Source organism: Nicotiana tomentosiformis, chromosome 1, assembly GCF_000390325.3.
Source record: "Nicotiana tomentosiformis chromosome 1, ASM39032v3, whole genome shotgun sequence".
Lineage (NCBI taxonomy): Eukaryota > Viridiplantae > Streptophyta > Magnoliopsida > Solanales > Solanaceae > Nicotiana > Nicotiana tomentosiformis.
The window spans coordinates 28,923,953-28,939,412 of NC_090812.1; the positions used below are offsets into that span (position 1 = coordinate 28,923,953).

Sequence of the window (15,460 nt, forward strand, 5' to 3'; positions counted from 1 at the left end):
ATTTAATAACATTTCTGTTAATATTTACTATTAATAAATAAATTTGGTCTAAAAAATTAATCAATCAATCCGTATCCGAAGCCGAAGCCGAGCCTAGCCGAGCGAGCGACAGCGACGATGGCGCGAGGCTTGCCTTCTTGTTAACTCTTTAAGAGTTAGAAGAAGAGCAATTGTATATATACCTATCAAAACCTTTTCCCTCTTCCAATATGGGACAATGTCCCTTTGTCAAGGAGGAAAACTCAAATATTTTCAATTTCTCTCCATTTCTCATTCACCCTCTTTTAAGCTACATTTAAGCTTAAAAAAATCCAACACTATATAGAATAGGAGAATCAAATAAATGTGATGATGCCAAGTGTAACAACAAAATTTAACAAGTGTCAAATTTTAGGACAAACCTCCAACAAATTTGGAGATTCAAAAAAGATTTTTTAAAAAGAAAGAAAAATAATGATAAATCTATATATAATACGAGAAGCAAATCAATGCGATGATGCCAAGTGTAACAACAAAAATTTAACAATTGTCAAATTTTAGAACAAACCTCCAACAAATTTGGAGATTCAAAAAATATTTTAAAATGAATTGAAAAAACAATAAAAAATGAAAAAAAGTAACAATGTTACAAACTAAAATTACCTACTCAAAACGGGTGAAGACTGGTTTGGGTTAATTAATTTCTTTGTTTCTTTTTTTAAAATTATTTTCGTTTTCTTTTTTAAAATAAAAAGTTTGTTTATTTATTAAAATTCAGATAATATTATTGAGAATAATTGAATAAAATTTAAAATAAAAATATATTTTAAGAGTAATAAAATATATATCTTCTATTATATTACAAAAAGAAAGCAGCACACAAAATATTAAATAAAGTAATATGCTAACAAAAATTTCTATTAATAATATAGTAATATTAAATATTGGATAATATAATAAAGACAAATACAGAACAAAAAAGTTATTCGATGACTATATAAGTCCCTTTAATATAATACAGATTTTATTCATTAAAATTCAGACATTATTATTATTTAGAATAATAGAATAAAATTTAAAATAAAAAAATATTTCAAGAGTAATAAAATATATATATTCTATTATATTATAAAAATAAAGTAGTAGATAAAAATATTAAACAAAGTAAGTTGCTAATAAAAATTTCTATTAACAATATTATAATACTAAATATTGGATAATATAATAAAGAAAAATACATAACAAAAAAGTTATTTGATGCCTATATAAGTCCCTCTAATTTAATAGAGATTTTATTAATTAAAATTCAAATAATATTATTGAGAACAATAGAATAAAATTTAAAATAATTTTTTTAAGAGTAATAAAATATATATCTTCTATTATATTATAAAAAGATAGTAGCAGATAAAAATATTAAACAAAGTAATATGCTAATAATAATAATTTCTATTAATAATGTAATAATACTAAATATCAGATAATAAAAAGGACAGCCCGGTGCATTAAGCTCTCGCTATGCATGGAGTCCGGGGGAGGTCTGGACCACAAAGGTCTATTGTACGTAGCCTCCTGGTCACATGACAACAACTTTACCAATTACGTCAAGGCTCCCCTTCAAAATATTGGATAATATAATAAAGAAAAATACAAAACAAAAAAATTATTTGATGATTATATAAGTCCCTTTACTTTAATAGAGATTTTATTATTGGGCATATCATATTGGCAAATAAGATGACAATTGAAATTTATTAAAGTAATACGATCTAATATGTTCAAACAATTCTAATCATAATTTAATTTAATTCATATTTTTATAAATATTGACCGCGCATCGCGCGAATACGACTACTAGGGGTAAAAAAAATTGAACCTATTTCTTGTTCAACTTTGAGAAAGGATAAGGAACTATATGGCATTTAAGCCAAAGATTGAGGAGAGGATGAATGATTTTCCAATTTTCCCACTAATTAAATTAATATACATTAACGGAACATTATTCATTATCAATCTCAAAAAATTAAAATTTCATAAAAGGGAATAGCCTTTTCTTTTCTTTTATTTTCTTTTCTGGTGGGAACTTTTAAAATAAAAAACGTCATAACAAAAGTAACATATGTACGATTAAATCTAAAAAAATCTACCACCAAGTCCGCATAATGAAAATAATTAAGCTTCGTTGACTTATAAAAATACTAGTTTGTGTAAGAAAAGGAATACCAAGTCTTGAAAAAAAAGGATTACCAAGTTGATAAGTCTAATCTGATCATATCCAAAATTTTATCTTTTTTTTCGTCTAAACAAAAATATCTAAAATAGTTAGGAGAATTTCAAACGAGATTTTATCGAAACCATTGCACACTACCCATAATTGTAAAAACGAAATATGTCCGAATTTAATTATGCTCGTAGGCTTTAAATGCATCCAAACGATGGGGATCTGGAAAAGCATATTCTTAAACCAAATCTCTGTTATAATTAGCTATTAAAAAGATTCGTAAATGAGGAGTGGAAGTCAGCCAAAGGCCTCATCATTTTGCCATGTGATTGCTTCAGCTTTTCTCTAACTTCCTTCTAATTTCGTGCGCCATTGGCATAATCGGGACGTCAAGTTTTTGAAAATTTACATTTTGGTTCAGATTTCTTGATTATGTGTTCAAAGAATACTTTTAATAAGTGATCAGCTAATACTGTCTTTTAAATTAATTATATTCTTATTTAGTGTAGGTGTGTATATAATATCTAATTAATTTTCATGTTTGATATGTATATCACGTGACATCAAGATACTCTACAATATCTTCTCATGATTATTGTGTAGTTAATATATAAATAATCTTTCTTAACAGTCAATAAATAAAATTAAAACCCGCTTTGTTGATGGCGTGATAGTCAATTACTATCCTTGTCCATGTTATGTGACTTTCTACATTAGTTAAAAATAATAATATGTATATGATTTTCACGAAATTGACGAATTTAATACGTTTAACTACTCAATTATAAATTTTGAGATGTTATTTTCTACATCAAACTATCTTTTTTAACATTTTATTTTACATTATTATTAAAATAAAACTATAATCAAAGTAATATTGAAAGCATCAAGTCAGGGACATCCAATAAAAAAAAGCTAGTACTATAAACTTCGTAATTCAAATCATAATGCGATTGGATAGACTATATAGTGGCATTCGTAAGATGCATATACTCCATCAATTATTTTGCGTTATACTTTCGAAGTTCAATTTCCCTTAAATTAAAGATTGATCATTACTTTTTGACATATTTTTAAAATTTTGGAATTGAACTTCTATTATTTTCAGGCAACTAAGAAAATCTTCAAATAAGATTTTAAATTATGATCTTATATATTTCTCTAACATTGCTCTTCCTTTAAGTCGATTACTAAAAACTTAGATGCGCACTACTAATTTTTAGATAAAATTTAAAGAAAAAAATTACAACACAAACGTCATACGTCCTCATCCTCCCAAAAATATCTAATGGCCAAACTTCTCCTGTCCTAGAAGCATTCTTTTGATTTTTTTTCCAAAATTAAAGTATTTGGCCAAGCTTTTGGAAGAAAAAAAAGTTATTTTGAATAGAAGCATAAACAACTTTGGAAATATAAAAAAAATTAGTTTTTATCCAAAATACTTTTTTAAAAAATAAGTATTTTTTAAAAATTTAGTCAAACATTAATTATTATTAAAAAAAAATTTTCAAATTAATTAATCAAATATAAATTATTTCTTAACAAAAATACTTTTGAGAAAGAGCATTTCTCAAAATAAGTTAATTTTTGCGGCTGGACCAAAATAATCTATAGAAATAAATTGGTGGACCCCAAAAAAGAAAACCCCAAAAAAGAAGAGTGGGTCCGGAAGCCATGGATCGGAGCTTGAGGATCCGCACTTTATGCCATCAAGGGTGGTGCCCCCTCCTTTCTTCATTTTAACTTCACTCCAAACACACGTTATTTCCTTCTTTTTCTTACAGTTTCTTCACGACTTCAACCATCTCCATTTCTCATCCTCTATATCTATATGACTGACAACAATAACTACAAACCAGTATAATTCCAATAGTATGGTATAGGTAGGTTTGCGTTTATCCTATTGTTGTTGGGTGACTCGATCTCACAATCTATTGGTTGTAAGTGGACGGCTCTCGCAACCGCCGCCAGACCAACACACTCTTACAACATATGCATAGTCAAAAAAATAGCCTTGTAAGTAAATGCTTGTGTTTTGTTCTTCGAATCAGTACTAGGCAGGTCTTTTTCCTATCTTATCCACTATCATGTTTTTCTTTTTTTGGTTTTCAATTTTCTCTCATTTTTTTTTGGAAATGGGTCTATCTTGAATTGCAATTTTCTTGTGAAATGGCGAGTTTTTACCCTTTTTTTTTTTATTCTTCTTCTGTTTGTTAGGTGAATTTTACTTTTTGAGCTTAATTAGAATGTGATGTTGCTCATCGAATATTCTGATTGATGAATTCCTTAGATACATTTTCAGTTTAGCTGTAATGGTTTGTGCTAAAAGGTGTCTCTTGTAAGATTTGAATGCTTTGGGTTGACATCAAATTCACTAAAGCTAAGAACTTTTAACCATTTTCATTTCAGCAGTGATGGTTTTTGGTAAAAAGTCTCTTTTTGAAATTTGAATGCTTCGGATTGACTCAATTTAGGTAATGGTTGTTGGAGAGTTAGTTAAATAATTTCTTTTTCTTTCCCTTTTGGATTAAATAAACCTAGATTGATTTTCTGGATAGTTCAATTTGCAGTGTGTTATCTTTCGTGTTGGCTATAGTGCAATAAACACTTTCCAAAATGGTAAATTTTTAGTTCATCAGGTCTTTACCAGGCAACAACTTGCTTTATTGCGTTATACAATTATGAATAGTTTTTCCTTTTCAAAATAGATTCTTTCATATGGAAACACTTAGAAGGTGTAACTCAAGTTTTGCTTTTCAATAGTCTGAAAAAGATATGTTTAAAAGACTCTGTAGTGCTGAGTTATAAGACTAATTTCCTAGTCTTGGAGAATGAAATTTTGGTTTTAATCAGAAACCGTCTATCATTCCAAAATGGTAATTTGGTTTTAGTTAGAATACAATCGTTATCAAGGTTTGCACAGTTAATAGAGCTAGAGAACGCTGTCGTGGCAGTGAATCAAGGTATTTGTCGTGGTTAACATGATGCTGTATGTTAGCATCAAGATGCTAAAACATAGTGCTGTATGCTGTGATATGGTCTCATGCTTTCTGTGGGAATCCCTAAGGTTTAATATTATTTTCTCCAGGAATTTCTTGATTTAGAGAAGACCTTTTTTCCCCCTTTTTATTTAATGGTTTCCCACCGCCTTATAATTGGGAAATTTATGAGATCTACAGTCTGGATATATAAATGGCTGTACTTTTTGCAAACTTCTATAACAGTAGCTGTAGACATTAGACAAGTCAGTGGTCATATATCTTTCAGCTGCTAGTGTTTAGAGAATACATTTCTTTGTATCTCCTCTTTGTATATAATTGATTACTTTTGATCTGCAGGTTAAATATATCTTCTTACTTCATCAGTTTGAGCTCTCCTGTAAAGCGATTATTGGATTTAGATGAGAAGAGCTGCAATGTGCTTCTCGCTGTCACAGTTTCCTCGATGTAGTGTTCATACCTTGACTAACTCATGGTGGCAAAGTTTCCACCATATAAGTAGGATCGGTAGGGGAAGCATTAGCTCCAAGGTTCTTGCCTCTGGTAAACATGGGCTGGATGGTAGATATAATAGTACTGAGAATAGACAGACGCTAACTACAAAAGCCGAAGGGAAAAACAAGGCTGCTTTTAGCAGAAAAACAACTATCAAGCATGAAATATTAGATGAAACAACAACTTCTAAAGTAGACATATATAATTCAGAAGTAACTGAAATAGGATGTACTAAATATGTTGATATTCGACAGACAATTGCTGAAAACAAAGATTTGGCCAAACTCATGACTATTATCATTTTTGATATTGAGACTACTGGGTTTAGTAGAGAACACGAAAGAATTATCGAGATTGCATTGCGGGATCTTCATGGGGGTGAAAACAGCACATTCCAGACATTAGTCAATCCTGGACGTAGTGTTCCGAATTCACATATCCATGGAATTACTACTGGTATGGTCAATCGACCTGATGTCCCCAGGTAATTTATGATAAATATTGCTGGGTTGTTTCACATGCTTCCTCTATCTCATTGTTTCTTGACTTTTCTTCACATAATCCTATATGAGATTTACAACTTGTCTAATTAAGAGTTCTCCTTTGAAAGAATATATTTGTCAATCTGATGTTGGGTATTGTACTGAGTCCTGCTTAATCACGTGTCTGATATCTGAATGCACTATGTATAAATATAACTAAATGACAATAAGATGCTTTCATGGGGTTTTCTCTTGGAAGCATACTTCTTGTCAACACCTGTTCATTACATGTATAATTCGGGTTCACTCTGCTAATGTGTTGTGCTATTGGCTTAATGGGTGGGCTTGTATGTCATAATGCATTATTTAATTTCCAATGCTAAGGAAAAGACCTTTATTTGAGAAGTGAACTATCCGACAGATTAGTGCATACCTTGGTGAATTACTCTCTAGATGAGATTATGTACTTTCATATTTGCCCTGCTCTTAATCATGGATGTATATGCCGATAATTTACTAATTATCAGACAAACTTATAAATAAACTAGACTCAGTGTCGTGAGAATTAAAACAGCCTTTGGCTGAATAAAATTAAAGTAGCATGCTGGAAAATATCAATTTACTTCTATCTAGAATAGGCTACTGTATGACTCCCTTTATGATAGTGGTATTGAAGCAAGGTAATAGCTCACACCATGTTCTGCCATACCGGTATATCACCTCATATGTATTGTTTGAATCTGTGGTGTATATCCTTTCTTCCTTGCCTTGTTATACATCATATTGTGTCTCTTTACTCTGATGAACAATCCTGGCTTAAATCATATCATCGAAATTAAACAATACCTGGTTGTGCAACTTCAATCATGAATAGCTAAGTCGTGGAATTAATTTTCTTTTTACGGAATTCTGGTCGTAAGACCTAGCAAATTCGAAGTCTCAAATAAAAGTTCTGTTCTCTCCTTGGAGATGTACATGCAGAACCATCTTTTGACTGAATTATACAAGAGCCAAGAAAGTCAAGTGGTATAACATGACTCAACTATTCACACACACATTGAATGGCCTGTCTATGGTGTGGAATAGAGACTATATGTTCCTTTTACCCTTGTTTGGGAATAAGTTTCTTCTTATAATGCGCGTATAAAATATCCACCTTTGGCTGGTTAGCAGAGAAGCTTGTGATATTCTTTTATATAAGAACAATATATATCTGTTATATCTTAATCTTGAGGTTAGAGTTATTTTGCTCTCATACTCTGCTTTGCATTTTTCAGGATGGGGGACCTCATTCCCATCTTATTGCGGTATGTAGGAAGCCGCCAGAAACCTGGTGGATATGTGGTGTTGGTGGCGCATAACGCTCGCGGTTTTGATGTTCCTTTTCTAATTAAGGAATTCAGTAGATGTTCTTTAGATATTCCCTCAAATTGGTTGTTCGTTGATACTCTTCCTTTGGCACGTGAAGTCATGAAGTCCGGAGGTCTTTCTACTTGTCTAAATTTGTGTCTTTTTATCAAAAAATCCAATTGCTTTGGAAGTTCTTATCTTGATATTTTTTACTTTCACTTTCCAATTAGGCACAAAGGTTCCTCCAAAAGTCTCTTTGCAAGCTCTTGGTCAACACTATGGGATCCCATTAGTTGGTTCAGCTCATAGAGCCATGGTGGATGTGCACATGTTATCAGCAGTTTTTCAACGGCTGACTTTCGACCTGAAGTTGACAATCCCTTCTCTTATTGAAGGGCATTCCTTTTGGCCATCCGAAGTAGGCAGCTCAAAGAAGAAGAAGAATACTGGCTAAATATTATAACCGTGCTCAGGTAGTCCAAGTAGTCAGCTGTAACAGATTCTTTTTAGGGAAGTTTTTACTGTAAACAAGTGATAGAATTAGCTCATTCTTCCATTAAAAAGGCTGGTCATAATCAACTGTTGTTTATGAGCCTTGGCATTGATCTTTGCCATTCTTGTATTTAACTTCTCTTTCCCTACTCAGGAATTTGAAAAATCATGTTTCATTTGCAGCTGTCAAATGGTTTTCTTTGTCTTTACTAGTATCTGAGATTGGCAATATGTATTTTATATACCAATTTCGGTCCTAATTATTCAGAGGATTCATCATAAGCAGACTAATTTTATGCTGTCTTTCAACTTATACAATCTTCTTTAATCCGAGCTTGGGATTGGTAAGGAACTCAAATAGAGATCGAAATGTACTAAAAACATCTAACTTTTGACTCTCTTCACTCCTTAGTCGTTTCAATTGGATTTCAAAGCCAACGTTGATGATAATTGTGAGATGGAAAGACCACATCGTTGGAGCAACTTTTTCTATGACGGAGAGAGATCTTCACAGTAAATTATGATATCCATAATCGTTGTCCCTTTGTTAGTTCCCAAAAGTGGGGAAAAAAAATACCTACGACTAACAATCTTTGAATGTATTATGTCATCACGTTTGGTCGAATAACAAATTTTATATTTGGTCTGAATAACTGGACAGTCAGTTTTCACCAGAATACAAACAGGGAATAAAACATAGAGAAATTGCTCTCGTTGAGAGTCGAACTCAAGACCTCCCGCTTACTAAACGGGTGCTCTAACCAACTGAGCTACGAGAGCTTCTGATGCTTGTGTTTGGTCTGTAATATATATATTTTGTGTCTCACCGGTACACAGCCTTTTTTTTTTTTGCGTAAATCAATCTGACATCTATGACTCGAGAAGCAAAAAGTGAATCCTTGTCAATTTTCATTTCGTGAATCTTTGGAAGAGCAAAGAATGGAAACCCTAATCACTCTCACTCCTACTAAAGTTTTTGCTTACTCATAAAGGCCTTTGTCTATAGCCTCTATATTAATCTTAGACTATCGACAATTTCTGTAGTTCTTGTAAAAAAATCGTACCATCTCTTTATGTCTTTCTACTTGTTTAAATTTGTCTTTCTTTGAAAAAATGTTACCACTTGGGAAGTTCTAATCTGGATATTTTTACAAATTGCGTTCAGGTTCAAAGAAGCAGCTCAAAGAAGAAGAAAAAGTACTGGCTTAACATAGAAACCATACTTTGATTATCCAAATAGTCAGCTGTAACAGATTCTTTTTAGGAAGTTATTTCTGTATACAAGTGATAGAGTTAGCTGAATTCTTCCATTTGAAAAGCTGGCCAAACGGACGGAAGGTTGCTTATGAGCCTTTGCATTGATCTTTGCACTCTTGTATTAATATTCTCTTTCTTTACTCAAGAATTTTAAAAATCCAGTGTTATTTGCAGCTGTAAAATGGTTTTCTTTGTCTTTCGCACAACTGAATCAACTAAACTTCAATCCAGACTAATTGATTTCGACAGCATGAATTTTATATACCAACTTTGCTCTTCATGTTCAGAGGATTCTTCATAGATAAACTATTTTGCGCTGTTTCTCAACATATGCAGCCTTCTTTAGTATGCGCTTGGAATTGGTTATGCTTTATGGAACTCACGGAGTCACTGAAATGCACTAAAATCACCTCATTTTCACTCTCTTCACTCCTTTGTTGTTTCAATTGGATCCAGAGCCAATGTTGATGATGAATGTGAGGTGAAAAAACGACATTGTCAGAGCAACTTTTTCTAGTATGAAGAGAGATCTTCACAGGAAATTACAATATCCTCTATTGATGTTCTTTATTACTTCCCAGGAGTGGAAAATAAAGGATTTAGACTAAAATCTCTGAACATATCACGTCATCGCATTCAATTATTCAAATGGAAAAGAATTACATCCGTCAGGGTGAACATACAATTTTGATAGTTAGTCTAACTGTAAACGTGGCTTATTAAATGAGTGCTCTAACCATTTGAGCTATGGGAGTTTTTTTTTTTTTTTTTTTTTGGGGGGGGGGGGGGGGGGGTGCTTTCAGTAGAACAACTAAAAATGAACATAAAAGATGCTAATTTGCTTTCATTAGAACAACTAAAAATGAACATAAAAGATGCATAACCAATCTGCAGGGGTTCATCTAAAAATGTATGGCCGTAGATACAGAATACGATATATTGCCAGGCATATAATGTCAAGACATCAAAATTTTCCTAGGGTAAAGAATAGTATTATGCTCTCTAACGATAAATGCTCTATACAGGATCCCTGGAGGTCTATTGATTTCTCGAGTATACAGACCTTACCATTACCAAATACAGAAAAATTAAAGGCACTAGCACAAAAATGATATGGGCTAGCTCACCTCATTCTTCCACTTTGTCACAAATGTGTCAGCGTGCCTTCATTATGTAGTATTGTGAATACAACATTATGCAAGGTTTGTAGAAAATATTTTCATGAATCAGAATAATATCTCCTTCAAAATTAGGAGGACCAGCATTATGAAGCACATGATAACTAGAGCTGTGGCACACATGACCATTCCACCTTGTTTCTGGGATCGTTCAGCCTGCAATCCAATCAAGCCCAACATAACATTAAATGAAATGACTGCCCTAATCAAGAAAACATTAAATGAAATGACATATCAGACTGTAAAGCTGGACAATCTACGAATTAGAAGGATGCAATGGAGAAACCACGGTGAGACCTTTTGCAGTTGTTTAAGACCTTCCTCAACTGTTGATGCAACATTTTGAACGTTGTAGTCTATCCTATCTACGATAGTACCCTGTATTTAGACATTAGTTAAGTACACCAATAACCCGTGCTGAAGTACAACTTGGTGATTATGAAAAAGGTGTTGTCAGTTCAAACCTGGTCTATCACCAGAACTGACAGATCTTTCATAATTTGGGCAAGTTCATTGACCGATTCAACAACCTACCATATAAGCACATGAAGGCTAAGTTAGAAAACAACGATATGCACATTTCAGGTAACCACTGAGAAGCAGCAACCAATATCACCTGCTGTATTTCTCTCTCCCTTTCGACAGTGAATGCCTCGCTTTTCTTTAGCTTGGCCATCTGATGCTCATTAAATCCCTGGAAAGACATTTAGTACAGTCAAAGTTTTCTCGTGAGAAAAACTCTCCAAGGTATCTCCTAAAACCATTCTTCAAAGGCAGCAACGACTTTTAAGGATGTAAAACCCCAACGACCCTCCAACCACAGCCATACGAAATAACGAGAGTTCCAAAATGAGAGAAGCCAATCAAACAAATATCATAAAAGATTAGGCTCTATTGCCAAAAGTAACTGATGTTAAAACAACAATTAATGTTCTTTCTTTACACCTTAAGCGTTCACCTGAGATAGTACCGGGAACATTCAGTCCCCACAATACTGCTTCAGCTGGTATCGGAATTAATCAACTCATGTCTGATCACTTCCAACATAACACAAATAGTTGCCTAATTCTCATTCATATAGAGCGCATAGTGCATTTTATTGGTGATGCTCTGTTTTACTTTGCTGATCAAGCATTGGTATTAGCACAACGAAGGTATCAGACCATTAGATCCACATCTTCCTGATTACATTTGCAGGAGATGATCCCAAAGAGAAGTAAGAAATCAAATTTATATATATAATACAAGTTGCATACCAAGTCATCCAAATCATCATCATCCCTTCGAGAATGGCTCCCATTTAAGTTCATTTCCAAGTCAACTCCATCTGGACCCTACATGAAAAGGCAACATTTAAAGAAAGTTTGCAAGGATATATTTCAGGAACGCAAAAGGAAAAACCATCCTAGAAACACAGGCAGCATGCTGATCAACCATCCATAAAATAAGAGTATAGGCAGAATCAACAGTTTAGCTAATATACTCTAGATAATGTAGTTGCAGCACATGGGATGTTATAATATAGGATTTTGATCCATAAAATCTCAACTGCAAATAAGACTTTCTCCTGCTAATACCTACTACTAACAGATTGTGGCTCAGGCCAAAAACTACGTGTACACACCTCTTTCTGCTGCTGGAGCCGCTTCAAATAAGTAGATTGTTTTTTGCGAAGCTCCATTGAAAGGCTTTGAAGATCTGTAGCAAGAGAGCGCTGTCATAGGAATATCACATTGTAAGCACAAACACAGTATGCAATTATTTCAATCAGAATATTGAAAATCAAGAAAAAAATGTAGTTTAAACAAACACTCGTTAGTCGTTACTAATGAAACTGAATATCACATTGAAAGACATGCCCTTATCAAGTTCTTAAAAGTAGAACACATCACATTTCTTTGTGAAGTTTCCATGTCACTCCCTCTTCCCGAATCAAGTAAACCAATCCGGCTGTAAGTTTAACAGTAAAATATTGGCATGAATACATAATCCCAGTTCAAAAAAATTGAATATATAATTATGTTGCGTTTGGTAGAAAAACATTTAATATAATAATTTGAACGTAAGAAGTGAGGAAGTTGCTGAAAAGATGTCACATCAAGCTTTAATAATATAAAATAATGGTTCTGCCAGAAAATTGAGGGGGGGGGACATCCCCTCCCTCTGTCTATGCCATATACCCCATCCCCATTCTCCAATTGTGAAAGTTTGAAGAGGTTAACAAAAAAAAACCATCATCTAACAAGGTGCGAATGGAGAGATGCAACAGGATATGGTAGTCTTTCAGCAGAGCCAAAAGAAGAATTTGTTATTTTACAAACTTCTTCCACAAAGGAAACAAAAAGTTCAGGCTAAAAGTTAAAATCCAAATTAGAAGAAAACAATTGTTTAATGGTTGTGAAGGCACACCTGTACATTTTTCCTAACATTTGAATCCTCAGAAGGACCAGCTGCAGAAAGTCTTTGCAATTTTTTTTCTGATCTTTTGAGAAGACCAGTTATTTCATGGGTAAGAGCCTCAATACGACGCTGATCTTCCTTACCATCTCCAAATGATGGCATTAACGCTTTAGCATGAGCTTTGGCTAGCTCAGCCATCTTTGTTCGAACCCGTTGCACATTACCCGTGATTTCTTCTGACACATCCACCCACGCTGGCGGTAGACCTACTGTAACTGGACCATTACTGCAGCAGGGAAACAGCATGAGATCCAGAGTAGGGGGAACTATTAAGGACATCCATAAAATCTAGGAAGTAAATATTTGCTCAAAAAGATGTAGGAAGTATATAAAGAGAAAAGATATTAAAATTTAAGGAAGCTGCTATAGGAAACGGTTCAAAGGAGATTTAAATGAGAAGAATTTCTTTTCAAAATTTATAATATGACAAATGACAGGGCTTCATCAAAAGTTTATATTTTAAATAATGACTAGGTATCCCTCTTCAAATCTTTGCAGTTGTTCCAGTTGTAATAAGCTCCATACTTCCTCCATGTTTCTCTTTTCACGAAAAAATTCTGCACTATGCTGTAGACATAGATAAACTTTCTTTACTCTTGCAAATCCAACCCCAAGCAGCAAGAGATAGGAAGTTCAAAGTGCCACTTAGAACTATGGATGAGGAATTCTAACGATCCAGGTGCTCCTTCTGTTTCAATACATGATGCCGGGGGTGTTAATGGAGGTCAAAAGAGTGTGGTTAAACCTGATCTACAAAGAGAAAAAAGTTGGACTTGACTTCACAGGATTCTCAAGTATGTGCAACATGTTTTTCTTGAATGTTTCTTTATCTTTTGTTTTTTAGGGGCATGAGTATCCTCCAATCTAAAGATGAATTTTCAGGGGCGACGGTGATAATTTTCCTGTTGCAAATTGCACCACACTAAGCACAGATCGAGTTAATTATCAGAACTTCATCTGAGTAAGCTCCACCAATTATCCTCCTTCACGACTAACTGAATAAGCAAAACTTCATTTGAATGTATTATATAGCATCAGTGCACTCATCAATTCAATAAACTCTTATAGGAACAAGAAATTTGAGACATGATTAAACCATTAAAATTACACAATTTGTAACAAGAAAAGTTAGCAACTTGGACTTAGCAATGCCTAGCACTTCAATCACCTATCATCAAATAGTTGAGCTTTTCCTCGGCATATATCATAATAACAGGAATTAAACAAATAAGTTCCCGATGCTATCCGTTTAAAGTTACTTCCAGATTTTGATCTAGCACAAATAGTCCCAAAACTTATAACTTTGATACACGTCACTAACCAAAATAAATTATTTGGGAACAAATTCAGAGGCAATAAGTGAAAATTCAAGGACCTATATGCAAACCTGGAGGTTCCGGGATCTTCTGTACTGAGAGGAGCATACGATCGATTGGAATTAAGCAACGACGTCGTTGCCAATTCGATCACCGGCCCACTACCATGACCCGATGACGTGGACGGCGAAGAACCCGCAGGGACCCGAACACTTCTCAACGCATCTCTATACTTCCTAAACAATATCGTTCTATTTCTCGACGCCATTGACGTTTCTGCACAGAAATCAATAAAAATGCCTACAGATCACTGATTCCTCTTCTACTTAGATCTGAAATTGAAATTTGTTTGTAGACGCGTGTATCATAATCAGTCCGGGTTTGGATCCAACTTGAATTAAATTCCGGATCTCTTGAACGGAGATCGGTGAAATGGAATTTCCGGTAATGATGGAGTCGTGTTAAATTGGGAGCGAGTTCGAAGCTTCCAACTTCCAAGCTAAGTTTTGAGGAAGATGAACCAAAAATGAAAGACGAACCGGGGTGGGGGGTTGGGTGGGGTTGGTGGTGGGGTGGGACACGCACTTTTGATCGGGAGTGTTGATCCAGCCTTTTATTTAAAAAACAAATTTATTTTAAGTTATAAGTGTAAATAAAATAGAAATAGAGAAAGAAACTAAAATATTTATAATAATTTCATTGTAAGTATATGCTTAATTTTATTTTTACAATACTAATTAACATATACATTTGATATGAATCGCTATTGATTTGCTATGAGATGTTACCAATGTACATGACATATTTGTACTTATAAATTATAACACCACCCCTAATGTAATTTTAATAACAAAATTATACTAAATATATATATATTTTTTAGAGATTTTAATCATTTCAGGTATATTTTAATAACGATAAATAAAAATTTATATATTGTTTAGTTATGAATAAAAAATAATTCTGATATATACTATTACTATATCTATAGATGGTCTTCAATTTGCAACTATCAATTGGGCAAATAGGAAAAGAAAAAAACATTAAGATAAGTATTTATTATTAAGATGCTACTTGTTTTCAATTTGTGTTGGTTTGGGCTAAAATAATAAAGAACATTAAGGGCTAAAATAAAAAAGAGCATTAAGAGAAGTATTATATTACGATATTTAGGACCTTAGCGGTATTAATAACTCAAAAGAATTACAGAAGAAAGAACTTTATATAATTG

At 33.2% G+C, this 15,460-nt stretch overlaps 2 protein-coding genes and 1 non-coding gene across 3 annotated transcripts; 1 reads left to right on the top strand and 2 right to left on the bottom strand.

Annotated features, from left to right (window-relative positions):
• The first annotated feature begins 3,936 nt into the window (after positions 1-3,936).
• Positions 3,937-8,209, top strand: LOC104110458 (exonuclease DPD1, chloroplastic/mitochondrial). The gene is made up of 4 exons (XM_009619960.4): positions 3,937-4,216; positions 5,539-6,178; positions 7,454-7,659; positions 7,757-8,209. Exons 2-4 carry the CDS (start codon positions 5,601-5,603, stop codon positions 7,978-7,980), a joined length of 1,008 nt encoding a protein of 335 aa, XP_009618255.1. The 5' UTR covers positions 3,937-4,216; positions 5,539-5,600; the 3' UTR covers positions 7,981-8,209.
• A 515-nt stretch (positions 8,210-8,724) lies between these two features.
• On the bottom strand, positions 8,725-8,798 carry TRNAT-AGU (transfer RNA threonine (anticodon AGU)). The gene has a single exon. It is a non-coding gene; the product is annotated as a tRNA-Thr (tRNA).
• A 1,400-nt stretch (positions 8,799-10,198) lies between these two features.
• On the bottom strand, positions 10,199-14,730 carry LOC104110460 (syntaxin-43). The gene is made up of 8 exons (XM_009619961.4): positions 14,301-14,730; positions 12,863-13,139; positions 12,078-12,167; positions 11,710-11,787; positions 11,070-11,147; positions 10,918-10,983; positions 10,751-10,831; positions 10,199-10,609 (listed from the first exon to the last, which is right to left on the bottom strand). Exons 1-8 carry the CDS (start codon positions 14,495-14,497, stop codon positions 10,502-10,504), a joined length of 975 nt encoding a protein of 324 aa, XP_009618256.1. The 5' UTR covers positions 14,498-14,730; the 3' UTR covers positions 10,199-10,501.
• Between the last annotated feature and the right edge of the window lie 730 nt (positions 14,731-15,460).

What these genes read in the sequence shown, in the direction of transcription:
- LOC104110458 (XM_009619960.4), top strand. Translation starts at nt 5,601, where the DNA reads ATGAGAAGAGCTGCAATGTGCTTCTCGCTGTCACAGTTTCCTCGATGT. An exon ending in AATCGACCTGATGTCCCCAG is followed by an intron (nt 6,179 to 7,453) that starts GTAATTTATGAT and finishes TGCATTTTTCAG; the next exon opens with GATGGGGGACCTCATTCCCA. An exon ending in TGAAGTCATGAAGTCCGGAG is followed by an intron (nt 7,660 to 7,756) that starts GTCTTTCTACTT and finishes CTTTCCAATTAG; the next exon opens with GCACAAAGGTTCCTCCAAAA.
- LOC104110460 (XM_009619961.4), bottom strand. Translation starts at nt 14,497, where the DNA reads ATGGCGTCGAGAAATAGAACGATATTGTTTAGGAAGTATAGAGATGCG. An exon ending in ATGTTAGGAAAAATGTACAG is followed by an intron (nt 12,168 to 12,862) that starts GTGTGCCTTCAC and finishes TTCCTATGACAG; the next exon opens with CGCTCTCTTGCTACAGATCT. An exon ending in GGGAGAGAGAAATACAGCAG is followed by an intron (nt 10,984 to 11,069) that starts GTGATATTGGTT and finishes CTTATATGGTAG; the next exon opens with GTTGTTGAATCGGTCAATGA.